General features: G+C 48.0%; 2 protein-coding genes and 1 pseudogene across 6 annotated transcripts; 2 read left to right on the forward strand and 1 right to left on the reverse strand.

Moving 5' to 3' along the window:
* The first annotated feature begins 4,770 nt into the window (after positions 1-4,770).
* LOC123180921 (F-box protein At4g35930) lies at positions 4,771-9,062 on the forward strand. 5 transcript variants are annotated; one of them, XM_044593104.1, is made up of 5 exons: positions 4,771-5,079; positions 7,326-7,742; positions 7,826-7,900; positions 8,287-8,396; positions 8,488-9,062. In XM_044593104.1, exons 1-5 carry the CDS (start codon positions 4,852-4,854, stop codon positions 8,753-8,755), a joined length of 1,098 nt encoding a protein of 365 aa, XP_044449039.1. In that variant the 5' UTR covers positions 4,771-4,851; the 3' UTR covers positions 8,756-9,062. The 5 variants fall into 5 exon arrangements, with proteins under 5 accessions (XP_044449039.1, XP_044449038.1, XP_044449040.1 ...); XM_044593103.1 differs by having other exon boundaries at positions 4,774-5,079; positions 8,485-9,062; XM_044593105.1 differs by having other exon boundaries at positions 4,774-5,079; positions 7,347-7,742; positions 8,485-9,062.
* LOC123180920 (GDSL esterase/lipase EXL3) lies at positions 8,971-10,779 on the reverse strand. The gene is made up of 3 exons (XM_044593102.1): positions 10,144-10,779; positions 9,930-10,060; positions 8,971-9,839 (listed from the first exon to the last, which is right to left on the reverse strand). The coding sequence occupies exons 1-3, from the start codon at positions 10,451-10,453 to the stop codon at positions 9,159-9,161; spliced, it is 1,122 nt and encodes a 373-aa protein (XP_044449037.1). The 5' UTR covers positions 10,454-10,779; the 3' UTR covers positions 8,971-9,158.
* A 6-nt stretch (positions 10,780-10,785) lies between these two features.
* Positions 10,786-12,087, forward strand: LOC123180923 (UPF0434 protein BRADO0313-like; annotated as a pseudogene).
* The last annotated feature ends 15,216 nt before the right edge of the window (positions 12,088-27,303 follow it).

A 27,303-nucleotide genomic window follows, 5' to 3' on the forward strand; every position in this document is an offset into this window, starting at 1 on the left:
AGACTACCATGAAGAAAGGCATTTTTGACATCAAGTTGATGAATGGGCCAAGAGGAAGTAACAACAATGCTAAGAACAGTGCGAATAGTGCTAGGTTTGACAACAGGAGAAAAAGTTTCATCATAGTCTATGCCATGTTGCCGAGAAAAACCACGACAAGCCCACCTTGCTTTGTAACGAGCTAGGGAGCCGTCGGAGTGAAATTTTTGGTGAAAAACCCATTTACGAGAAACTATGTTTGCACCATGCGGACGAGGAACAAGTTGCCATGTGTTATTTTGAAGCAAAGCTGTAAATTCATCTTTCATGGCAGCAGCCCATTGAGGATCAAGTAGGGCGGCTTTGTAGGATTTGGGAATAGGAGAGATAGGAGATGTAGCAAGAAGACTAAGACGATCTTTGGGTTGAAGAAGAAAACCGGACTTAGCGCGAGTACGCATGACATATTCGTTTGTGGGAGGGGGAATAGGAACATCACGTGGGGGTAAACGAGGTGGAGAGGTGCCCGACGCAGCGGAAGGATCGAACACGGGGCAACGTTTTCAGAAAAGTCTGTCGTGGCAACGTTTTCGAAAAAGTCTGCCGTGGCAGCGTTTTCAGGAAAGGCTGCCGTGGCAGTGTTTTCAGAAAGGTCTGCCGTGGCAGCGTTTTCCAGTATTTTTCATGTGCCGCGGCAGGAGATGGGTTGGGTGTTGGCGCGACATTGGCAGAGTTAGGGGTGGCGACAATGGGGTTGTAGAGGAGGGGATTTAGCGTGCGAGAGGGAGAAGGAGGAGTGGCCGGCGGTGCAGTATGGGTAGATGATCGAGAAGAGAAGGGAAACACGGTTTTGTCGAAAGTGACATGACGGGAGATGTGGACACGGCCAGTAGTGAGATAAAGACAACGATATCCTTTGTGTTCATCGGAGTATCCGAGAAAAAACGCAGGGAATAGATCGAGGGGCCAATTTGTTGGGAGAAGTGGCGTAGATGTTTGGAAAACATAGACAACCAAACACACGGAGCTCGGTGTAGTTTGGATGACTGAGAAAAAGAGAGTAAAAAGGAGTTGTTTTTGGATTGACAGAAGAGGGTCAAATGTTAAGAAGATAGGTAGCTGTGCGGAGGGCCTCGGCCCAAAACTTGGATGGCATCGATGAGTGTATAAGGAGAGTATGAATAATATCATTGAGTGTGCGGAGAGAGCGCTCGCCTTGCCATTTTGAGGATATGTGTAGGGACAGGAGAAACAAAGAAGAATGCCATGTTGAAGAAAGAAGTTTCTATTTTTAAAATTGTCAAATTCGCGGCCATTATCACATTGAAGAAACCGAATTGGTAGAAGAAAGTGGGTAGAAACATATTGTTTAAAGTTAAGAAAAATAGTATGAACGTCGGATTTGTTGCGTAGAGGGAAAGTCCAAACAAAATGAGAAAAATCATATAATATAAGAAGATAGTATTGAAAACCCGAAATACTAGTATGAGGAGACGTCCATATATCACAATGCAATAGCTCGAAAGGAAAAGTACTAGAAGAACTAGGGGAACTAAAGGGAAGGCACACATGTTTGCCTTGCTGACACGACTGACACATCGAAGGATCATGATGATCTTTATTACATGGAAGAGCAAATTCACTAAGTAGAGATGATGTGGTGGATGCATTGGGGTGGCCGAGTCGCGTGTGCCAAAGGTGGACGGAGGCCATCATGGATGAAGGTGGACTTGCGGCAGGAGCTCCATTGATATAATAGAGGTCTTCGGAACTATTGAAGCGAGCAATCTCCTCCTTGGTTTGAAGATCCTTCACAGGTAAACCAAAGGGATCAAATTCTATGGAGACAAGATTATCATAAGTAAATTTTCGCACAGATATTAAATTTTTGATGAGAGCAGGAGCAACAAGGACATCTCGAAGTAAAAGAGGTTTTAGAGTGGAGGGTAACTCAGTGTGACCGGTGCTATAGATGGGGATGGTGGAGCCATTGCCGAGAGTGATAGAAGAAAAAGGAGAGGAGGTGCAATTTGACAACATAGTACTCGAATTAGACATGTGGCTAGAGGCTCCAGAATCAAAGATCTAGTCCATACCTGAGGTTCCTTGAGTAGCGAAGTGGTTCATGGCTTGCAAAAAGGCAGCTTGGTCCCAATGAGGAGTCGGTGAAGCCAGTAGGGGTGGTGCAGTCGACGGCGGCGGCGGTCCATGCAGCTGGTGCGGCGTGATCCAGGACGACTGCAGCAGGGGCTGCGGATGGTAGAGGCCGCTGTTGTCGATGAAGTATGGCTCCGGGGCGTTGTAGTAGGGCGTTGGAGCAGCATGGTACGCCTGCGTCGGAGGACGGGAGCCCAGTAGGCCAGGAGATCCCGTGTGTGGGCGCATGCCCGGCATCCAGGAGCCGGAGTACGTAGGAGGGGCGTCGATCAGAGAGGGGGCAGTCCAGGGCATCGGCCAGGCCTGGACGAGTCCTGTCCAAGGGTCATGTGGAGGACGCCATGCTGGGGGCGCTGGTGGCGGTGCGACGTTGGGAGGAGGCGCTGGTGCAGTCGGGGGTCGCGACGGCGACGGCGGCCTGTAGATTGGATTTTTGCCTCTGTAGTTCGGACTTGGGCGCCAGCCGGGAGGCGGCAGGAGACGGGGGCCGTGGAGTGGCGACGAAGACTTGAGGACGCGACTCCTTGTTGGTGATGGCACGATCAGCCCATTGAAGCATGGAGCGCACCTCGGCGAAGGAGGGGGCCGGCCGCATCATGGGGATAAACGACGCCTGCTTTTCAAAGCGTTCGCCGAGGCCGACGAGGAGAACGTTGATGAGTTGCCGGTCGTCGATGGGGTCCCCAAGCTCGCGGAGTTCGTCCACGATGGACTTGAGACGCTGGCAGTAGACGCCGACCTGAGAATCGCCTTGGACGGTGTTGCGGAGCTCGGTGTGGAGGGTGTTGACGCGGCCGTCGACGTTGTCCTAGAAGAGTTGACGTAGAGCCGCCCAAAGGGCGACGGCGTTGGTGGCGTCGCGGAAGACGAGGTTGAAGATCTCCGTGGAGACACGCTGATAAATCCACTAGATGATGGCGAGGTCGTCCTTGACCCATCGAGGATCGAAGGGCCGGGCAACGGAGCCGGGGGCGACGTGATCCAGGAGGTTGCAGCGGCCGAGGTGAACTTCAAAGAGATGACGCCAATGATAATAGTTGTGCTTTGAAATATCTAAAGTAATGAGGATGAACGGGCTGACATCTGAGATGGTGTCAGCATAGTTGATGGCGGTGGGTAGGGTTGGAGCTAGGGCGATGGTGGAGGAAGAAGAGGCATCGGTCGCGGTGGAGGCGGCCTTTGCTTTGGTGGCGGCAAGGGCAGCCAGGCGTTCGAAGAAGCCGGGCGGCAGCGGCGGCGTGGGAGGCGCAGCCATGCCCTAGGAACGACTAATCTGATACCATGCAAAATTATTAATGAAACTTGTGTATTGATAATTAGGGGGTACAAGAGATATATAAAGGCCTATGTCGCAAACTGACTTAGCCTGGGTTTCCTAAACCGAGTCGCTTTTGATCAACTTGTATTACAAGTCTAACCTATAATCTAACACCCACGCCCCACGCTCCGGGGGAAACCCTTGATCTAGTTTAGATCGGACGATGGCGACGCTATTCGGTGTCGCATTCTCTCTTGGGGCATCGTCCTGGAGGTGGACCCGGTCAGAGGGACCCGTGACTTGTGAGGATGTGTGTGTTGTTTGCCTCTGTATAGTTTTTGGATCCAATTACCTTCAGGGCATGTACATCAGCCTAGACACCTGCTGTCTATAACAACGCTCCACATCAGCTCTAGACAGCATTATAGATACCCTTTACCATGGACCGTCTCTTTTGCTATCTGTAGATTTGCTAAAACCACGATCCACTAGACACTACGGTTAGGCAGGGTTGTGAGGGAAATTACCGACGCTGTCGCGTACAACGGTAAAAGGCTGTCGCTAAGAAGCGATTTTTTGAGGCTACAGACCGTGTGTCAAATTATAGACACCCTTCTTCTCTCTCATCAATCTCTCTTCTCCACCTAGATAAATTTCGTACGTGGTAAACCTTATAGACAACTGAGTAGGCACCGTTGTACATGCCCTCGTAAACTGGACCAACCTCTCTATCTATTCAATGAATTTAGCGGTTCTCCAGCTAAGGCTGGTCATAGTGGGGTATGACACTAGTCTAATTTACTACTTTCATAATGCGAAGTAACATGATAGTAGTGTCATAGATGGCTTCATTTATTAGCTTGTAGACTCATCTTGTCTTGAGAAGCGCTATGTTACAGTAACATATTATGTTACCACCTCACATTAAATATTTACCACATAAGCAAATTTTTTTTGAAGTGCACTATGTTACTTACTCCCAACTAGCCTAGCATTCAAAAAAATCCCCACCGACAGATCCACCGGGAGGAAAAGGAGTCCAGTCCCGATCTCCACGCCGCGCTCGGCTCCGCTGTTCCCGCTGCCGCCACCGTCCGGCCTACGCCCCACGCGGGAGGCCACCAGCTGGCGCAAACTACCACGTACGCTTCCCGTGCCCACTCGAGCGATAACGCCGTCCGCGTCCACCATGCTCCTACCAGCTGACGGCTATCGGGCCGACGGCGTCGTTGGGATCCTCCCTCCGCACCGCACGTACGGCTGGGTGGTCCGCCTGAATTTCTACTCCACTCACTAGACACGAGCAGGTGGGGCCTGCTCACGGAATCAGTTTCCTGTAGAGAGAAAATGTTTAACAAACCCTCTGGCAGGGATGGGTTCCCTCCGAGGCGCATTGGCGCCAAACGCCGACGAAAATTTTCGGTTTTCCCTCCCTCTCGTTTTCTCCGCTCGTACAAATGCTTTTCCCCCTTTCCTTTCTCTCTCCTCTCCTCTCACCCATCCATTCCACACATCCATCCACCAGGATTCAGGAGAGAGAGAGAGAGATTGTGCTGGTTCTCTGTGCCAGGCGGTTCGTCGGTTGGGATTGGGTTGCTTGCGTCTATTGCAGAAAGAGAGTTGAATCCATCCAGCAAACCTATGGGAGCTGGCTCCTGAGCCGCGGCGGCGGGCGGGCGTATCTGGTAAAGACCAATTCTTTTTTACTTCTTCCTTTCCATGCGTCTTCTTGCTTCTATACTACTGATTCGGGGTTGAATTTTCTCGGCGACCTCGCCCTGTCTTCCTACACGAATCGATTCGAATCCAATCGAATCGGGATAGGACCGGGGCTTCTAGGTTTACCGTACCAAGGGATGAATCTGGCTGCCCATACATCTGTGCTTGCGTCCATCCTTACTACTGTAGTTTGTATTATCACTTATACAGGAGCACTACTGTTCAATGGAGATCTTCAATAGGAGTACTCTCTTGTGACTGATTACCCATAGATGTTGGAAATGAGACATTGCAGAGCGCGAGCCCTTCTTAACCCCTCCTCTGCGATTACCCATAGACACTACTCTCTTGTGACTGATTACCCATATATGCTATGCTAGTACAATGAATTGATACACACCACTACTACGGTTCCTTTGCGCAATTGCTCTCTCAGGTTGTTGCTAAGGGCGCTGTTAATGTAGTCAATCATGACCCATATCTCTCTGAATGTCGTTAATCATGACTCATATCTGTTTTAATGTGGTTAATCACGACTCATAATAATGGCCTCTCCAGCTAGTCGGCTTTCAGCGAGCATGTCACTATTTGTTACTACAAAATTAGACAACCTAATATTAGCACATTAACAACACAATAATTATAGCAGCCTTGTATGGCCATGTCGCGCGTGCTAACCTCCCCTTTATATATTCAGTTTTATACTAGTGCCATTCATAGCATCCTTTAGATAAACAAAGGAAGCAGTCTTTGTTTTCTCGCAGCATATACTAGTGCTAATTCGACATATACTACTGCCTACTTTCTGTAATTGAAAAATGCCATTGCAGAAAAAAAGAAAACTTACGGACAAAGCCACTGCAAAAAGGGCTAATTCGATATATCCCACTGCCATAATGGCATTTATCAAAGTACCCAAGTGTTGACGATGGAAATGTTTTTGTAAGTTCTGTTTTGCAGTCATATTTTTTGAATACGCGAATTTGGCAGTGGTATGTATAGAATTAACCCATAATAAAATTGTTACATCCATTGATTAAGATAGTTGATCAATAATGTCCAGTTCTGTCTCAAAATAGTAAATTTGATGTCAAGGTTTGGGTGGAGAAGTGGGGAACAAAACACGTGTGCAAATTAGCATGACATCTCCAGGCAGGTTATGCACTGGGAAAAGAGTACAATTACTGGGTCTGGACCCTATCGTGAGGGGCCTGATCAAACTGCCAGTTCATGTCAACCAAATCCCAAGACAAATCTAACAGGCAGGGAGGTGTGCACACTTACTGACTGAAACAGAAAATCCTCACTCTAAATGGTAAACACCTAAACCAAACATGAGAACGCCACATGAAAGAAATTAAAAGTTCACAACAATTTAGAGCCTTTAGAGTAGGAAAAATAGCGTCAAAAGTTTGGATTTTGAAATGTGGATTCTGGGTGTGGCTGTACTTCTGTCTGTATAAGTTACTCCTTCTATACCTGCCAAATCTTACCGACAGAGCATAGGACAAGTCTTTCTATACCTGCCAAATCTTACCGACAGAGCATAGGACAAGCCTTTCTATACCTGCCAGCTGTGCATTGTGTAGCTGCTGTTAGCCTACCCACTGTTTTTGTCTCGCTTTCATTTCCTAACGATTGTTTGACCGGTGTAGCTTCATGTCGGCTGCTTGTGGTGCGCGCACGTACCCACCGTGCCACCAAGTCATTTTCGTTACCGTTTAATGCACTCTAGAACCTGGAACATGAAGTTACCATTTATATCACCATGTATTGCAATTTTGTTCAGTTATCCTGATCTCAGGCTGCATAAACTAATTATCAGCTTCTTCAATGGAGAACAGAGAACTGTTATACTTGCTTAGTTACCAAATAACAAATGAATACATTTGAATAGTTGGTATGAGCTTATTTGGTGGCAATGTGCTCACCTTCCCATTATTTTTCCCATATAACTATCTCATTGTCCTGATTCTGACCCAATCTAGGGAGATGCGGAGGCCGCTGCTTGTTGTTTGTCTAGCATAGGCTATTATGTTGCAGTTTCCTTTCTTACATCCTAGCTCTACCTGACATTAGAGTATTTTTTGTACCAACTGGCAAGATAGCAAAGGTGAACCGACTTTTGATGTTCATAATGAGTTTAGTTCTCCTGTTATAGTATCTTTGTTGTTGCTGTACTCCTTTCAATTTGTGCTACCTTTTACTGAAGCTGGGAGATGAAACTGGAAAGGTTTTGCATTATCTGCCATTCCAAGTTTTCCTGCTAGCAGTAGACATCATGGGGTCTGGATCAGTGACTCTGAAGGAAAAGAAACGAGTGAAACATACAAAGAACAAGTACTTGAAGCCTGGTGCCCTGGCTCAAATTCGTTATAGTAGGAGCACAAGCAGGGATATAGGGAAGAAACGGATTCTGTTGAATGTGGAGAAGGACGATGAGCTGGAGACATCACCACATGCCGAGGTTGTGTTTGAAAGCAGTACACCAATTATGTCTCCAGCAAGACTCAGTTTTGAGACATTTAGTGGCATCAAGGGACAGTTGTTGCCAACAACTCCAAAGACTCCTCAAGCAGCTGAATGTGATGGCCATTCAAGGCTTGAGTCACTTCCACTTGATCTGTTGGTATAGAACCGAAACCACTTCCTGTTAACTCCAGTGTGCATTGTATTTGTATCACATCTGACTGCCATTGTTTTATTGAAAAGATCAAGATCGTCTGTTACTTGCACCATGACCAGCTGAAGGCTGTTTTCCACGTTTCATCAAGGATCCGAAAGGCAGTAAGTATCATGTTTTGTGCATGCTTTATTAGTCCAGTTACTAAGTGTTTTTCCTATTGCACTTTCGATACCCTTGTCAAGCTTAGTTCTCACTAGAATCATGTACCAGATGATGTTTTGGTAGTAGGTGAGACCTGTGAGCATACCTAACAGGCTACATCTCTTATTTTTGTACATTGGTGAATGGTATCCATGTAACCTGCATAGTAACTACCTACCACGGTATCTGACATGGCAGAAAGTCTGCTCTTCCATATTAGTTAATTACATCGGATTCCAAACCTTTCTTTAGCGTGCCTAGTCATTTCTATACTTGTTAATTGGTCCAGTGTTTTGGATGTTTGGTATCCCCTCAGTCTGGTACTCATGTTGGTCATGTGAACTAGGTGGAACTGGCACGGCAGTACCATTTCAACTACACCACTCCAGATCGCAGCAGGCAGGAACTGCTCCAAAACAAGACCCCTCTCCGGAGTGAGCATTGGCCTTTCATGAGGTTAGTCATACCTATCATGATTACCCTAAAAATAATTTATTTTGCTTGAATGAAGCTCTAATCTGTTTGAAAACCACTGAACTTTCAGCAGAATAGACGGCAAGGATGTGAGGGTCGCCACCCCAAGAACCCCAAAGGCCCCAAAACATGGCCCTCGGCCTTCACGTTTCAAGCTGCTTGACGTGAAGCCGATCACAGCCGTTCTTTTCCCAGATTCGTTGCCTTCAAAAAAGCGCCGTCTGCGGCGTCTGATGCCGCCAGGATTGCCAAGGCCTGTACCCAAAGCCGCAGCCTCTCCCAGAGTTTTACTATACGAGGAAGAGCTTTGCGAAGCGGTGGCGCAGAATAAGCTTCTATGAAGCCCCAAAAGAAGTGGTCTGGTTGCGATGGATTGACATCGCTTCTCATGCCTCATCTCATAATGTATATATAGTGTTCATCATTTATGTCATGTCTCTGGGTATGCTTTTTTTTTCTTCTTTTTACCCGGTGGCACCTGTGTGTCATCTTGGACAATCATGGTCAGATTAGGCTGTTTTAGGTTAGTCATTAGCCTGTCATACTCTCCTGCGCATAAGGACCAAAGTCTGGTTTATTCCCTGGTTTTGTATATACTATAGTAGCGGTTGAATATCTTGGAAGGATAATAGTGTTTTGGCTTCAAAATTGGTGTCTGCTTATCAGGATTCTGGAGACATTGCAAATTCGTACTTGTCCATACATACGTAGATATAGAGATTGTAAAGTTTGATGATGCGGAATCTACCACAAGCCGTAGCGATTGATGATCTGCGCCATGAGGAGGTTGTAGCCCGTCTCGGTGAGGTGGTAGGTGTCCCAGAAGAGGAACTTGGTCGGGTCGCTGCAGGCGTGCGCCGTGTACCTGTTGCAGGTGAGCGTCACCTCGAACAGGCCGGTGCCGCAGCAGCCGCGGTCGGACACCTGGAAGCCGTAGGCGGCCGGGCGCTGGATCATGTCCAGCAGCGGCGTGTAGAGGTCGATGTACTTGAGCACCGACCCCGGGAGCAGCGCCGTGCCGTTGAGCCGTCGGAGCTCCTTCTCCAGCGCCGCGTTGTACAGCACGGCCGCCTGGTTGTACAGGGACACGCACGCCCTCTCCTCGCCGCCGGCGTTGGTCCGCTGCGACGGCACGCACCCGATGGGCGGGGCGCCGGCGACGCTCACCCGCCGCGCGCCCAGCCCGTGCAGCTTCTGGATGAAGGCCGAGGCGCACTGCACGATGAACTCGATGTAGGACTCGAGGTCGTAGTCTCGCCGGAGCGGCGTCGTGAAGTAGGTGTTGGCCAGGTCGTCGGTGCCGGTCACCACCAGGTAGAGGCTCGTCGAGACGATGTCGGCGGCTCGCTGCGCGCCGGCGATGCGGCCGATCTTACCCTTGTACTCCTTGAACAGCTCCAGCTGGTCGTCCATGCTCAGAACCGACTGATGAAATGCCACGGTGGAATGAGTTTATTTCATCTTGGAAGTGGAGATAAAACGATGTTCCTTCCCTGGGCAGGGCTGGACGCTCACCACGATCTCGGCCGTGAGGGGGTCGAAGCCGCAGCCACCGGAGGCGAAGCTGACGCCGGTGAGGAGGTCCGAGTCGCTGAGCTCCGTGCCGAGGTACGCCGGCACGTACTGCTTCAGGCCCATCCGGGCGGCTGGCAGGATCAAATGCCAACCATCAGTTTCAATGCCTGCCATGCCATGCCATGCATGCTTGAACCTTATGATATACCCATACCGAGGATGTCGCCGACGATCTTGCCGTTGCTGAACCTGCCGGTGGCGTTGTGGGCGGGGAAGTCCTGGCCGTAGGGCGCGAAGTCGCACCGCACCGCCGTGGTGAGGCCGTTGTTGTTGCCCGGGTCCACGATGGAGTCCCCGAACAGGATCAGCGCCGGCGGCCGCGTCTGGCTCGAGCCCGGCTGGGAAGCGGCAGTGCAGCAGCAGGGACGCTGCAGCAGCATCAATGCCACGAGTGCTGTTATGATGAGAATGAGGCGGCGCGTTGCTCCTCCGGCTCCGGTCGTGCATTCGCCGGCCATGGCCATGCCTGCTCCGGTGTCGGTGCTGATCAGCTCGCTCACTCACACCACGCCTCCTGCTGCTGCTCTGTCCGATCGATGCTTCTCTTCTAGCTAGAGCGCGTAATAGTTATAGAGACACCTTCAATCTCATCTTAACTTGTGTAATTCCCTCCCCATTTCTTGCAAGATTCAGACTCCAAATCCACAAGTTTCGGCTACCTCGGTTAATGCATTTTTGTTGTTTCGTCAAGTGAGGTGACACACGTCCGTGTGAGCGTTGTCTTCGGTTTTTTAGCGGAATCTTGGAAGGGAAATTTTCGTGCCTGCCCCAACCGTTCGCCACCTTCTAGAGATGGGCTGGGTTGTATTGTGTGAGCCGAATGGATGCCGCAGGTTGGGCTTTCAAAAACTTTACCGGCCCGATCCAAAATTCTTGGCAGGACGATGAGGCGGACCACGGCGTTGCTGCTGCGCCACGGCGGCGGCGGGATCCCGCAGGCGCTCGCCGACGTGCTCGTCTGCCCCCTGTCCAAGAAGCCTCTCAGGTAGCCAAGTCAGGCAATATCTGGCCCCTCCTACTTCCACAATACCCTTTGATTGATCTCGTCTCTTTCCTTTCCCCACCAGGTATTGCGAGGCCAGCGGCTCTCTGGTCAGCGACGCCGTCGGCATGTCCTTCCCGGTGAGTTCCGGTGCCCCCTCCCGCTCCTCTATGCGCCGCGCTTGTTGAATGCTTGGGTCTGCAACCCTCTAGAGGTTTTAGCCGCTATTCCATGCTTGCGGCTTACCTGTTTGCTGTATTGCCTCCGCGAAAATGGAAACCCATTCAACAGATGTAAAACGAAAAGGGGGCGATTTCCTAGTACCTTTATGCAATGAAAACATAAAATGCGCAGAAGAGACTCAATTCAGGAAGTAGCTGGTGATAACTAGTCTTCAGACAGCATCTCTCTATGGTTATCGAGAATTTCACTGTTTGAGATGAAGTTTTAGAACATGGGAGATGCTCGTATTACCAAAGTACTGGTGTTAGCATGCTGGGATCAACGCGTGTGCAGTGGTGTGTGGGGACAGACTCACAGACTAGAGTGGTACGGTGAGAGAAAATGATTAAAGTGCACATAATGGCTAACAACCAACTGATTTGATGTTCTGAAACAGGGATATTTTATGTCAACTTTGAACTTTTAGGATAAACATGTTCCTATGGAATTTCAGGATCTCAATTTATTGCTTCCTGTAGCATTTCATCAATTTCTTGTGGCATCTCTGGCATACTTACATTACTCCTTGTGAACAGTATCTCTGGCATTTCCACTCATCATTTCTGCTTAGCAGTTAGCCCTGATTTCATCCTGACATTAACTGCAGATAGTAGATGGAATTCCTTGCTCCTTCCGAAAGACGGGAAGTTGCTCGAAGACCACCAGAGGGAATCAGGACATGAGACCAGCTCTAGGGATTCCTCTGATTGAATCCACGTTGTTGTACAAGCCGGTAACATCGTTCTGTATTTAAAAAGTAATCCAGATGGAAGCAAGAGTATGTGCTGTCCTCAAACTGTTTCTTGTCGCCGTAAATCATTGTCACGTTGATTTGTACTGACTATTTTGCACAATGGAAATAAAATTATTACATGGTATTGCTCTTAGCCGTAATTTATTTCCGCTTCATGTTTCTCTTTGCTGCTGTACCTTTATAGTGAACCTTGCGTACTACTCCCTCCGTCACATAACATAAGGGCGTTTTTGACACTACAGGGGAGATAGCGTTTTGGCTCTCGGCCTCCATGGAAGCCGATTTAAAAAAAAAATCAAACTAAAAAATTTCGGTTTCAAAACAATCTGAAATTTTTTGTACAAGTAAACAAGGATGTGAGGTGAATCATGGTTTTGAAGGATGAATAGCATCATGTGTTAAAAAGCCCCATATTTGTCTTTTTTGCACAGCCCTCATTTCAACGTATTTCGTCCTGAAATTTACACACTTGTGCACTATGCCTTCATCTATCTCTGTATTTTTTTTCAGAATTTTTTGAAATAAAATATGAATTTCCATGAATTTTGAATTTGGAGGCCTTCATGGAGCTCGGCCTCCAAAAGCAATTTCTGGTAAAAAACGCTCTTATATTAGAGCATCTCCAGCCGCGCCCCAACAGGCCCTCCCTAGGCGTTTTTGCCACGCCGGCGCCCAAAAATCGGCCCAGTCGCGCCTCCAGTAGCCCGTTTTTCGCCGGCTCGGGCCGAAACTGGTGCCGGCGGACCCGAGCCGAACCCGGCGCGCTGGGGGGCGCCGGCACAAGCGAAAAGGGGCGTGGGGCCGCTCTGTCGACGAGTCGAGAGCCTCTTCCCGCCGTTTCTTCCCGCTTTTCCCCCACTTCCCTCCCATTCTCTCCCTCCCGCTCGCCTCCCAGCCGGCCGCCATGCCGCCGAAGAAGTACGTGATCCCCCGCGCCGCGACAACCGCGACCGCCTCCGTCGCCCAGCCGAAGCAGAGGAAGCCGAGGGCACCGCCGTCCAAGCCATCGGGCATGACAAACGCCGGTTGGAGGGCGGAAGTTCAGCGACGGGAGGCTGTCACCGCCGACCGGCGGAACAGGGCAATCGCCAAGAAGACCCGTGACAACGCGGCGCGTGCGGCTGCGGCTGCGGCGGACCAAGCCGAGGCCGAGGCGACTCGCGTGGGGATGATGAGTCCACTCGGCGGCCACGCCCAGTACACGCCCTGAAGCCAGCAAAGCGTCGGCTCTCCGGCCGGCTTCTCGTCGTCGCCGCAACCATGGGGATGCACGCCGTCGCCGGGCTACGCCGACGGGGACGCGCACGGTGGGTTCAACCCCAACGTCACCTTCCCCCATGGACACCCGGCCTAGCGCACGCCCTCGCCCGCCTTCGCCGGCATGCAGTACCCTCCATACAACTACTCGCCGCCGGCTTACGCGTCCTCCCCGACGCCCCCTCTCCGCCGTGGCGCGCTGCCCTTCTCACAAGCTTCCACGTCGCACCTCGGCGACACCGACGAGACCGACGCCGACATGGACGACATCATCGCAGCAGGCTCGGCCGCGGCCGCCGTGTCCCCCGGGTTCGCTACCCCCAACGACACGGTGGATCTCAGCGACGGCATGGACGACGAGCTCGACTACGGCGAGGAGGAGCCGGAGGAGGAGGAGGAGGAGCCGGCGACTGTTCCGGCGAGGAGGCGCAAAAAGAAGAAGGGGGCGGCCAGGACCGGCGAGCCGCGCATCAAGTGGGCGTCCAAGGAGCAGGAATGCCTCGCCGAAGCGTGGAAAGTCGTCTGCCTCGACCCGACCACCGGCACGAACCAGAGCATCGAGACGTACTGGGAGCGCATCAAGGCCGAGTTCGACGAGCGCAAGCTCGTCGAACTCCTACTTTAAATGCGTCTACATGCAGCGCGGGGCGAAGGCAATGGCGAACCATTGGGGGCTCATCCAGGCGGCGTGCAACAAATGGCATGGGATCGTCGAGGAGATCGCGGCTCGCCCGGAGAGCGGCGCCAACGTTGAGGATCAGGTATGGCACGCCGGTCTTCCGCTTCTCTTCGTCGTGTGCGCCCGCCAACTGTTTGTTCCTCGGCGCAGCTGGTGCGCATGTTCGCCATGTATCGCCAGGGCAACAACGACCAAGAATTCAAGTACCTCCACATCTACAAGCGCATTGACAAGTGCGAAAAGTGGGCGGAAGTCCGGCGCACCCTTGACAAGGCCAAGGAGACCTACAAGCCGGACGCGCTGACGCCGGGCGCGTCAGAAGGGCGGCCGGACGGCAACAAAGGGGCCAAGAAGGGGAAACACGCCGACGCGGCTACCGCGCGAGTGCAGGAGTCCATCGAGCATTGTCTCGCCGACGCACAGGCCCGGGCTGCCTTGCGTGAAGAGAAGACCGAGGCGCGGTGGTCGGCGTCGATGACGAACAGCTCCGTCAAGCTCGACCTGCTCCGGACCAACGTCGCCGCGAAGAAGAGGAACACCGACCTGGCTTTTCTGATGGGCGGGGCGGACATGCTCCAGAGCAACGACGAGAAGCTCAAGGCGTGGTACATGGCGGAGCGCGGCCTCATCCTGAACCAGCTGCCGACGACGGTGCCGCCAACTCCCGCGCCCACGCCGACACCGCCGCCAAGCCCGAGTGATGATGCCTCCACAACGCCCAGTAGCACCGAAGCCGCACCGACGCCGCCCAGCACAGAAGCAGCTCTGACACCGCCAAGCCCGCGCACGCCGACTCCGCCGACGCCGGAGGCCGACCCTGCCGAGTATGCGTTCCGCACGTGTCCAGACTTGTGGCGCTCTTTTTTTGTACGCCGGACTATTTATCCGATCGCCGAACTGTGGCCTGTGATGATCGCCGGACTTGTGGCGTCTTTTGTGATGAGCGGGAACGACCAAGTTCGAAATTGCCGCGTCCTGGGGCCGGCGCCTGGGGCGTGACTAGGAGCTAGGTCGCCCCCAGGGGCCAATCTAGCGCCTCTTCGCTCCCAGGCCGCTCTTTTTAGGCGCCCTGGGGGCCGAACGGCTGGAGATGCTCTTATGGGACGGAGGGAGTAAATCAGAAGAACCCTAGAATCCGGATGTCAATATGTTTGAAATCTGCCTTGGGGAACTACGAAGGACTTCTCCAATTAGATAGAATTCTCAAACTTTGCCTCAAAATAGTTTACCTTTCGGATATGGCAAAAAAAAAAAAAATCTTGAAATTATGGACCTGTCCTATCTATTAGTTGACAGTTGTTTAAAGAAGAGATCTGGTCAGGTTCCCCCCCCCCCCCCCCCCCCCCCCCCCCCCCCCGAAATATATACCCTTGCACCTCACCCTGGAATGCATGCGTTGTTAAACCCCTCAGTTTGAACATTTTCTTCTTCCGTAGAAGCAGATGAGTTCGCATGTGTTGATATGCTGAAATGCTGCCAAATTACTGGTCGAAATTTCACTACAAGCTAGGGGGCAGGAAATGATATTGTTCTCGGTGACTGGGGCCAACTGATGGAATGGACAAATCTAGCATCAGAAGCAGCTTTTTTCTATAGCGTATCTGGGTCTGGAGTCCCGACTAATTTCGGGAGAGAAATCAAGAATTCTATTGGAAGAATAATTATCTGGACTGCCTTCTGTGATGATCAATCATTTGCACCTGCGTGAATTTTCTTCTCTCAGCCGAAAAGAAGATTTTGGAGGATTTGGTTGGACCAGCCACGGATAATCTATCATGAGAAAGATGAACAGGAAAAGCCTACTAGTACCTTGTAAAGCCGAAAGGTATGGAAAGTTGAGTACCTGCCGAAGAAAAGTTTGGTCCCAGAAAGCAAATCTTACGTCTGTCCGACTGTTCGTCTGGTGAGGAACAGAGTACGTACATACTGTACATACATGCAGAGATGCATATGGTGGCGTAGCATCCAACAACCGTTGCATGCCTGCCATCTCACGCACCCAGATCTGCCAGCGGCGGCTCAGGGGCTGGTTGGCGGTGGCAGCAGCGAAGCGATGGCGGCAACGCGAAGAGGTCGCCTCTGCCACAACCCACAAGGTCTCTAGAGCACATGCGCGTGAGATGGCTCCCGGCGAAGTTCAACTCTGCGAGTTCCGTGACAGTTAGAGCATCTCCAATAGACAATCTTAAAACGGCGGCCGTGTTTAAAAAAACTGTAGCTCGGGGCATTTGGGGTAAAAAATACTGCTTCAACAGATGGTTTATTTTTAGGACACAGATAAGTGCCACACGTATTGGCGTTAGGGGTGTGCCCACACATTTTGTGTGGTGTATAAGAGGAGCAGCCCACATACCTACGTGTGGGCAAAACAAGTAATGCCCACACACCTCTTTTCTTTCCTCCCGATCCCTCTCACGCGCGTGCGTGTGGGCGGAATAGATAACGCCCACACGCCCCGTACGTCAGGCCTCGTACGTCATGGTCCCGCACACCCCGCGTGACTGTCACCGCACGCCCGCAGTTGCCATGATCCAGACCCTCGTCCATGTTCGTTTAACTGCAGTTGCCATGTCGCTGAATTTCGGTTGCCATGTCGGACAACTACAGTTGCCATGGTTGCTCAACTGCAGTTGTCATGTATGGTCTGGTCTACTGCAGTTGCCATGATTTCAAAACTTTAGGAGTTGCCACCCACTAACACTAGGTAGTTGCCATGTAGCACTACAAAAAAGGCATGGCAAAAAAACATGTTCGGATAAAAGAGAGAGTTGTCTTGTGCTCACAAGCACACTAGGGCAGTTGCCATGTAAAAGAAAGAGTTACCGTCTGCTTACGTGCACGCTAGGGCAGTTGCCATGTACCATGCAAAAACACATGGCAATTCGGGTAAAAGAGAGTTGCCATCTGCTTACAAGCAAAGCTAGGGCAGTTGCCATGTACCCTGCAGAAACACATGTCAACTGACAGCTTTGGGTGTGGCGAGGAGACGGGCGTGTGGGCGAAGTGATAAACACCCACACACCAGCCCCCTCTGCGTGCGTGAAAACTGATGTGTGGGCGAATTGCTAAACGCCCACACACCAGCCCCCGTGTGGTGAAAAAGAACGTGTGGGCGACCGGATGAATGCCCACACACCAGCTTAGTCCTACGTGGCACACAAAAACTGCTAGAACGCGCCAAGATTCGTGTAGAATTGGTTGAACGAGGATCCATGCGTGTGGGCGAGTTGCTAGACGACCACACGTGTAGGCGGTAGTGTTTTCGTATTTTTATTTGTTGCAAAAAAAGAAAAAACTGCAGCAGCATCAAATTTAAGCCCCAAGTGTTGTATACTTGCAGAACATGCACGGCTGCTGCAAAATCCAAAAGCCGCCGCACGAACCCTCAACCACCCGCCCATCAATTTTGGCCGCCCCCACGACGATATTGTAGAGAGAGTCCCCCCATCTATTTGCTCCCCCCAAGATCTTGGTGCCAATACGTCGATTTTTGATTGTTTCATGATATTATATTACCAATCTTATATGCTTTATATGCAATTTTATATCAATTTTGAGAACTAACCTATTAACGCAGTGCCTAGTGCCAGTTGTTGTTTTCTGCATGTTTTTGGTTTACAGAAAATCCATACCAAACGAAGTCCAAACACGACGAAACTTTTTGACGATTTTTTCTGGACAAAAAAAGACCCTAGAAGCTTCGGAGGGAGTCCAGAAGCCAGATGAGGAGACAGCAAGACAAGAAGGCGCGCCCTCATGTCTTGTGGGCCCTCGTGGCTCCGTCTGACCTAATTCCAGCGCTATAAATTCTTAAATATTGTAAAAAAAAACCCAAAAGCACTAACGAAACAATTTTTTCGCCACTGCAAATCTCCGTTCTTCCGCGATCCCATCTGGAGGCCTTTGCCGGTAATCTGCCGGAGGGGAATCGATTACGGAGGGCTTCTACATCAACCTTGCTGCACCTTTGATGACGTGTGAGCAGTTCCCCACATGACCTATGGGCCCGTAGCAGTAGTTATCTCTCTCTCTCTCTCGCTCCCTCCCTCCCCTCTCTCTCTCTCTCTCTCTCTCTGATCTCTCTGATCTTCAATAGAATGTTATCTTCGGAGATCAATTCGATGTTAATCTTTTTGCGGTGCATTTGTTGCAATCTGATGAATTATGGGTTTATGATTAGATCGCTCATTGAAAGTAAATGAATTATTTCTGAACTTTATTGTGTGTGATTGTTATAGTTTTGTATTTCTCTTCGATCTATCCGTTTGGTTTGGCCAACTAGGTTGATTTATCTTCAGTGGGAGAGGTGTTTTGTGGTAGGTTCAATCTTGTGGTGTCCTCACTATATGACAGGAGGGGTAGCGAGGCACGCATTGTATTGTTGCTAATAAGGATAAAACGATAGGGTTTGATCATATTGCCTGGTTTTATTCTATCATCATTCCTCATGCATTACTCTGTTTGTCATGAACTTAATACCTAAAGAGGCAAGCATAAAAGCGCTCTCAAACTGGAGTAATAGAAGTAGATACATAATCGTTTCAGTCTACTTGTCATGGACATAATGACTATGTACCGATCCGATGAATTGAGGGTTTATGATTAGATCGCTCATTGAAAGTAAATGAATTATTTCTGAACTTTATTGTGTGTGATTGTTATAGCTTTGTATTTCTCTTCGATCTATCCGTTTGGTTTGGCCAACTAGGTTGATTTATCTTCAGTGGGAGAGGTGTATTGTGGTAGGTTCAATCTTGTGGTGTCCTCACTATGTGACAAGAGGGGTAGTGAGGCACGCATTGCATTGTTGCTAATAAGGATAAAACAATAGGGTTTGATCATATTGCCTGGTTTTATTCTATCATCATTCCTCATGCATTACTCTGTTTGTCATGAACTTAATACCTAGAGAGGCAAGCATAAAAGCGTTCTCGAAGTGGAGTAATAGAAGTAGATGCATAATCCTTTCAGTCTAATTGTCATGGACATAATGACTATGTACTGATCATGCCATGAATAACATCATAACTATGCACTTTTTCTATCAATTGTCCAACAGTAATTTGTTTATCCACCGTATGCTATGTTCTTGAGAGAGATGTCTCTAGTGAAATCTATGGCCCGGGGTCTACTTTCATCATATTACTAAAATCCTAAATACCTTCTTGCAATTTATTTACTTTTATTTTACTTTGCAATTTATGTATCTCCTACTATCAGATTTGATCCTTGCAATTAACGAATACAAGGGGATTGACAACCCTCTAGCCCGTGTTGGGTACAAGTATTTGCTCATGTGTGTGTAGTACTGCTAAAGGTTGTTTGTGTGGATCTCCTATTGGTTCGATAAACCTTGGTTCTTTATTGAGGAAAATACTTTCTGTTACGATAATACTTCACCCTTCCTCTTCGGGGAATTCCGAATGCCTATCTCAAGTAGCAGAAGAATTTCTGGCGCCGTTGCTGGGGAGACTTCATCAAACAACTTAAGGTCCCTTCATACACATTATCATTTACTTGTTCTACTTTTTACTTGATTTTATTTTCTTTTATTAATCTCATTAAAAAATCAAAAAATACCAAAAATATCTTGTGTGCTATTTTGTCTAATACTTTGTCATGGATGTTATGTCTTCTACTATCACACTCCCTTGGCAGGTTTATGAGTTTTTTGTTTTTAAACAGTTACATAATGAATCTCTAGTGTGTGCTTGGCTTAGAATAACGGAAATTTATGAAAAATATACTCCCAAGCTGCATGTTAAAGCCCTGCTTCAAAGCTTTTATGTTGAACTATGCACTCGTCATATACGTCTCCTAGACTTGATATTTGAAGGAAATTTTGTTGATCATGACGTTTTTTATTCATTTGAAATGCTAAAAGATATGTTAGGGGAACCAAGAACGTTAACTAGAAAACTCCCAAATATAAACCTTGGAAAGTTTGAACATGAACCTTTTGGACGTTTCACTCATATAATAAAGGAGGTAAAAGAGAGTAAATTGAGCGCATATCCTACTGGCAATACTCCTATGCCTTTTAGGAAGATAAGTGATAAGGATAATTATGGTAACACTTGAAACTATGCATTATGCCTAGCTAGGGGCATAAAACAATAGCGCTTGTTGGGAGGCAACCCAATTTTTTCTTCTGTTTTGGTGTGATGACATGATTACTACTACTATGATGATTGTGTTTTTATATTTTAATTAGTGTTTCTTCCAAGTAAGACTTTGGGATGATTTGAATGATAGTTGAACTGATTCTGTGCAAAAATAGAAACTTTTGCGCCTAGTGCAGGAATTTATGTTTTTTACTAGAGCGTGATCTTGATCTGAAATTTTTACACAGTATTGTGATAGAAAGTGTCTACATTGTCCTAATATTTCAGAATTTCTGGAGTTACATAAGTATGTTTTTAGTTCAGATCATTACAAACTATTCTGATTTTGGCAGATTTTGTTTTTTATTGCATAGTGTGCTTGTTTTAATGATGCTATGGATTATATCGAGGGGTATAAGTCATGGAGAAGTTAGAATATAATAGGTATTATGCAAGAACAATTATGAATTGGTTTATAATAGCACCTAAGTCTATGGTTTACCGATTATACTAATGAATCTCACGAAGTTTTGTTGAGTTTTGTGTGCTGAAGTTTTCAAGATTTGGGTGAGTTTGCGATGGACAAAGGAATAAGGAGCGGCAAGACCCTAAGCTTGGGGATGCCCAAGGCACCCCAAGGTAATATTTAAGGAAGAACCAAACGTCTAAGCTTGGGGATGCTCCAGAAGGCATCCATCTTTCGTCCACAATTCATCAGTATAATTACCCGGAGCTATATTTTTATGATATGAGTTTTACTTGGAGCGTCTTGTGCTATAGTTTTATTTTGTTTGTTAGTTTGCCACAACCATTGTTTGCTGGACACACCTTTTGAGAGAGGCGTACATTCATCATAATTTGTTAGAATACTCTATGTGCTTCACTTATATCTTTTAAGCTAGGTAGTTGCTCATGTGCTTCACTTATATCTTTAGAGCATGGCGGTTGTTTTATTTTATAGAAATTATTTGCACTCCAATGCTTCACTTATATCTTTTTGAGAGTCTTAAATAGGAAGTGGTAACAGGCACGGGTTATGAGATTAGTCCGAGAATGATATGTATACAAGAGTGGTATAATAAAAGGTGGCTGCTAGGCGTCAACCGACTAATCTTAGGAAAAGATTAGCCGGCTGGCCAGCCGTTGATTTCAGCCGCATGAACCCGCCTATGTCATTCACAAAACGCCCACGTCCGGTTGATTCCCTGAACCACATCATCATAATACACCATTACTCTAGCCACCTGTACATGCAACCCAAATTCTTCCTTCCCGTGTGGCATGCATAGCTCCGACGAGAAATCACAGCTAGCCGCGACTTGTAGCATCAACTTTTGCTTGCACCCCTAGCAATGCTCAGGTTGCAGAGCCATGTCGCCGGTCGTCTCATGGCAACATTGGCGATCTCGCCATGCACCGGCCACAACTACAACACCGGCAAGCTCCAAGCTTTTAGCACCAACAACAACACTCCTATGACCATCCCTTCAAGCATCATTGATGCTCCAGTGTCTTGACAATGGCCCCACTGCAATAATGGTGGTGCTCCGTTGCAGCATCGGTGATGCTCTAGCGGCCTGGGGATGCTCCATTGCAGCACCCATGAGGTTTCAGCGGCCTGATGATGCTCCGTTGCAGCACCGGCGATGCTCCGGCGGCCAAGCGAGCTCCGTTGTAGCACCATCGATGCTCCGACAGCCCAGCGAGCTCTGTTGTAGCAGCGATGATGCTTCAGCGGCCCGACGATGCTCCGTTAACACACCGAAGATGCTCCAAGGGCCCGACGAGCTCCGCTACAGCACTGATGATTCTTCGGCGTCCCGACGACACTCCGTTGCAGCATCGACGATGCTCCGACGGCCCGACAATGACTCATTTCAACACTGGTGATGCTTCATTGCAGCACTGGCGATGCTCCGGTAGCCCAACGACGCTCGTTGCAGCACCGATGATACTCCGACGGCTCGACAATGACCCATTTCGACACCGGTGATGCTCCGTTGCAGCACCAAGATGCTCCGACGGCCCGACAATGACCCATTTCAACACTGATGATGCTCCAATGGCCCAACGATGCTCTGTTGCAGCATGACGATGCTCCGACGACCCGACAATGCCCCATAGCAACACCGGTGATTCTCCGTTGCAACATCAGCGATGCTTCGTGGCCCAATGATGCTCCAGTGCAGCACCGACGATGCTCCGACGGCCCGACAATGCCCCATTGTAGCACTCGTGATGCTCCGTTGCGATGCTCCATCGCCCGGCGGTGCTCCATTGCAGCACCCTCGAGGTTCCGATGGCCCGACGATGCTCCGTTACAGCACAGACGATATTCTGATGGACCACGAGCTCCATTGCAACACCGACGATGCTCCGGTGGCACGGCAAGCTCCGTTAAAACACCGACGATGCTCCGGCGGCCCGGTGATGCTCCATTTCAGCAGCCAATGACGCACGCATCAGAGGTCATGACTTGCAGTGAACTGACACCCCGTTGTCCTAGCATCGTCGGACAACAACGCGGCATAGCACCGAGACGACCTTGCAACCCTCCGCAACAGCATGTAGTAGACGTCCACGACCCTCTCACAGCACCCGGTGGCCAGCTCCCAACACTCCAGTGCCACACGGACGATGGTACGAGTAGCCGGTCGCGGCATTAACCATCCTTGCCCCAGCCAATTGCGCCTTATATGAGCAGTAGTTTAAGTGCAACAAGCTAGCAAATACACTAGCAAATGGTGTGGAAAAATAAACAAAGCCAAAAGAGTCACGATAGCCAGTTGTAGGGACCAACCACATGCAAAGACGCACAGCGTGCTCCTGCCTCTGTGAACGAGCTGATCTGGTAGTCGAACGGTGTAGCGGGCGGTTTACGCGTCGCCAGAAATCAGTCGGATGAATATAAACGTTTTGCGATAATAAAAACTTTCTGTGGTTTAATTATATTGATGTAGTAATATGAAGTGGTATTGGTTCATGGTCATTGGTTAGTAAAGATATCGATATTAAAGCTTGTTATACATTACTCATTTAAGTGTCGGTCATGACATGACGGGGATATTAGAGCATTTTTGTTTTTGATTGAAATCCTTTGTGCTATTTGGATCGGGGTCGCGCGATGGTTAACTCCTACAAACCTCCCCCCTAGGGCCATGGGAGTAATACTTTGCTTTGAGGGCTGATAAAACTTCCACAATAAGTATATACGTTCTTTATGACTAATGTGAGTTCATGGACTAATACAACACTCCCACCTATCCACATATTGCTAGCCTCTCCGGTACCATGCATTGCCCATTTTCACCTCAAGAATTGATGCGACCGGTGCATCCAAATCATGTGATATGATACACTCTATCACACATAAGCCTCATTATATCCTTCCTCAAAACAACCACCATACTTACCTATCATGGCATTTCCATAGCCATTCCAAAATATATTGCCATGCAACTTCCACAGTTACTATCCACATGGCATGTGTGTTCATCATCATATTGCTTTGCATAATCATATAGAGCTGACATGATATTTGAGGCAAATCCACCATTCATGATTTCTCTACTTCTATAAAAAACAGAGTTGGTGATGATGGTGTGCCTGCCATCCTGCAATATAGGCTGTCCGATTTATATCCGATGGATAGGAAGGAAACTATGGCAATTTTGCAAAAAGATACCCACACCCCTCTCCACATTTGCAAATAAGGCCTTCCCTCGTTCACCCTTTTCTCCCACAAGATACTACTCATACAAATGCATCTTGATGTTCCATGCAACGCATGGGCATCTTGCTAGTTGTAATACATGTTACACTAGATCATTGCACATCCTGATACACTGCCAGGGGCATTCATATAGAGTCATATTGTTTTAGTTTTATCAAGTTGTAAGTAAAAAGAAGTGTGATGATCATCATCATTAGAGTATTGTCCCAGTAAGGTAAGGAATGATGGAGACTGACGAGTCCTTAAAAAAGTGGGGATGGGGTTCATGATATTATTCTAGAAAAAGATAGAAAATAAGAAAAGGTAAAAAATGAGAAAAAATGAGAGAAGGGACACTATCCTTTTACCACACTTGTGCTTCAAAGTAGCACCATGTTTTTCATATAGAGAGTTTGCATGATTTGTCATTTTCATATACTAGTGAGAATTTTTACATTACAGAACTTGGCTTGTATATTCCAATGACGAGCTTCCTCAAATGCCGAGGTCTTCATGAGCAAGCAAGTTGGATGCACACCCACTAAGTTTTAGTAGTGAGCTTTCATACACTTATAACTCTAGTGCATCTGTTGCATGGCAATCCCTACTCCTCCCATCGATATCAATTGAAAGGCCTCTCCATTGCCTATCGATCCGCCGAGTTGATGCGAGACTTTCTCCACTTTTGTTTTCCCTTATACACCTCTACCAACATATTATATTCCACCCGTAGTGCTAAGTCCATGTCCCACGCTCATATATTGAGGGAAAGTTGAAAATGCTGAAGCGCGAAAAAGTAAGATACACTTGCTTGATTTGACACCGGGGTGCTCATGATTTATACTTATGTGAGGAAGACCGAGTCATGCCATTCTTACATAATTCAATGAGTAAAGATAACATTCGTTAAGCATGGTATATTTTGAGAAGTAATAATTATTTTCTAGTATTCATGCTTATTATTAATCCTTTCTCAATATTCACACCGTAAAATATTACACGATAAACATGCTAGGTAGCATTCAACATCAAAAAAATTGGTTTTATCATTTACCTACTCGAGGACGAGCAAGAATTAAGCTTGGGGATGCTGATACGTCTCCAATGTATCTATAATTTTTGACTGTATAATTTTATATCATTTTTGAAACTAAACTATTAACCCAGTGCCTAGTGCCAGTTGTTGTTTTCTGCATGGTTTTGGTTTTACAGAAAATCCATACCAAACGAGTCCAAATACGACGGAACTTTTTTTTAAAAAATTTGGACCAAAAGAGACGCTAGAAGCTTCAGAGGGAGTTTAGAAGTCAGACGAGGAGATGGCAAGACAACAGGGCACGCCCAGAGGGTAGACGCGGCCTGATGTCTTATGGGCCCCTCGTGGCTCCGTCTGACCTAATTCCAGCGCTATAAATTCCCAATTATTGCAAAAACCTTAGAAGCACCAACGAAACAAATTTTCCACCGCCGCAAGTCTCTATTCTTCCATGATCCAATCTGGAGGCCTTCGCCGGTACTCTACTAGAGGGGGAATCAGTCACAGAGGGCTTCTGCATCAACCTTGCCGCAGCTCCGATGATGTGTGAGTAGTTCCCCACAGGACCTATGGGTCCATAGCAGTAGCTAGATGGCCATCTCTCTCTTTTTGATCTTCAATACAATGTTCTCTTTGGAGATTGATTTGATGTAATCTTTTTGCGATGCGTTTGTTGGGATCTGATGAATTGTGGGTTTATGATCAGATTGTTCATTGAAAGTAAATGAATTATTTCTGAACTTTATTGTTTGTGATTATTATAGCTTTGTATTTCACTCCGATCTATCCATTTGGTTTTGCCAACTAGAATGATTTATCTTCAGTGGGAGAGGTGCTTTTTGGTAGGTTCAATCTTGCGGTATCCTCACTCTGTGACAGGAGGGGTAGCATGGCACGTATTGTATTGTTGCAAATAAGGATAAAACGACGGGGTTTGATCATATTGCTTGGTTTTATTCTGCAATCATTCTTCATGGATTACTCTGTTTGTCATGAACTTAATACCTAGAGAGGCAAGCATAAAAGCGCTCTCGAAGTGGAGTAATAGAAGTAGATGCATAATCGTTTCAGTCTACTTGTCATGGACGTAATGCCATGTATTGATCATGCCATGAATACCATCATAACTATGTGATTTTCTATCAATTGTCCAACAGTAATATGTTTATCCACCGTATGCTATGTTCATGAGAGAGATGCCTCTAGTAAAATCTATGGCCCCCGAGTCTACTTTAATCATATTACTAAAACCCTAAATACCTTGTTGCAATTTATTTAATTTTATTTTACTTTGCAATTTATATATCTCCTACTATCATATTTGATCCTTGCAATTAACGAGTACAAGGGGATTGACAACCCTCTAGCCCGCGTTGGGTGTAAGTATTTGCTCTTGTGTGTGTAGGTACTGCTAAAGGTCATTTGCGTGGATCTCCTATTGGTTCGATAAACCTTGGTTCTTTACTGGGAAATACTTTCTGTTACTATACTACTTCACCCTTCCTCTCCGGGGAAATCCCAACGCCTATCACAAGTAGCACCGTGAACACCACATTATATCGCGGTGTTCCTCGCCGAGCGTCGGGCCACTTTGCCGCCGAGATCACCTTTGAGGAGGGTGGAGGTGGCTCGGCATCTTCGAGGCCCTGAAGCTCGCCGTGTGCATGGACAATGCGGTGGTAGTTCGATACGGCCAGAGCCTGGCCGAGCTCAACTTCCCTAGACAGAGTGTCCTCGCCCCTCCCATGCGGGATGTGTTCCGTGAGGAGAAGGCACACCGTCGGGCCGAGGTGCAGCATGGTGTCGAGGCCAATGATTAGCTATACACGGCTAAAATCGCTCAAACTAACCTAGAACTTGTGGTGGCGGAGATTGCATTCTACGCTGAGATGGACGGGGAGCGCAGGAAGAAGGACAGGGAGCACCATCCCAGAATAGAGGCCGAGGTCGATGATCTGTTCGACCAGCTCGGCATAATGGCCAGACGAGGAGGAGGTGAAGTCGTCTACCCGCAATGACCATGAGGCAGGCTCCTCTGGGGGAGGGGCGATTGACATCGACTCGGACGATGATACCTTGTGCGTACAAAGACGCCTTCCCTGTGATGATTTATTATAAAAGTGAGGAGGAGGAGTGCGATGATCTATCATAGTACTGTTTAGTTATCTAATGTGATGTTGTCTTAATGCTTAATGTTGAATTTTTTGTATTGTCATTTACTTTTCAGGATATGGAATTAACAATGCCTAAGTTTGAAAGTTTTAGGGCACCGGTTTTACATCATCTGTTACGACATAAAATTCCCTGGTGCCTGCTACTTGTGAGCTGCGTTGGGATTTCCTCGAAGAGGAGAGGATAAAGCAGTATAGTAGAGATAAGTATTTCCCTTAGTTAAGAACCAAGGTTACCAATCTAGTAGGAGAACCACACAGAACCTCGTTAGTAGCACCTGCACACACAAAAGCAAATACTTGCACCCAACGCAAACAAGGGGGTTGTCAATCCCCTTAGCGGTTATTTCCAAGGATCAAATCTCACAGTGGTAGACAAATAAATAAAATGCAAAAT

The sequence above is a fragment of the Triticum aestivum genome, chromosome 1D (assembly GCF_018294505.1).
Source record: "Triticum aestivum cultivar Chinese Spring chromosome 1D, IWGSC CS RefSeq v2.1, whole genome shotgun sequence".
Classification (NCBI taxonomy): domain Eukaryota; kingdom Viridiplantae; phylum Streptophyta; class Magnoliopsida; order Poales; family Poaceae; genus Triticum; species Triticum aestivum.

What these genes read in the sequence shown, in the direction of transcription:
- LOC123180921 (XM_044593103.1), top strand. Translation starts at nt 4,852, where the DNA reads ATGCTTTTCCCCCTTTCCTTTCTCTCTCCTCTCCTCTCACCCATCCAT. An exon ending in CATCAAGGATCCGAAAGGCA is followed by an intron (nt 7,901 to 8,286) that starts GTAAGTATCATG and finishes CATGTGAACTAG; the next exon opens with GTGGAACTGGCACGGCAGTA. An exon ending in GAGCATTGGCCTTTCATGAG is followed by an intron (nt 8,397 to 8,484) that starts GTTAGTCATACC and finishes CTGAACTTTCAG; the next exon opens with CAGAATAGACGGCAAGGATG.
- LOC123180920 (XM_044593102.1), bottom strand. Translation starts at nt 10,453, where the DNA reads ATGGCCATGGCCGGCGAATGCACGACCGGAGCCGGAGGAGCAACGCGC. An exon ending in GATCGTCGGCGACATCCTCG is followed by an intron (nt 10,061 to 10,143) that starts GTATGGGTATAT and finishes TGATCCTGCCAG; the next exon opens with CCGCCCGGATGGGCCTGAAG. An exon ending in CCCTCACGGCCGAGATCGTG is followed by an intron (nt 9,840 to 9,929) that starts GTGAGCGTCCAG and finishes GCATTTCATCAG; the next exon opens with TCGGTTCTGAGCATGGACGA.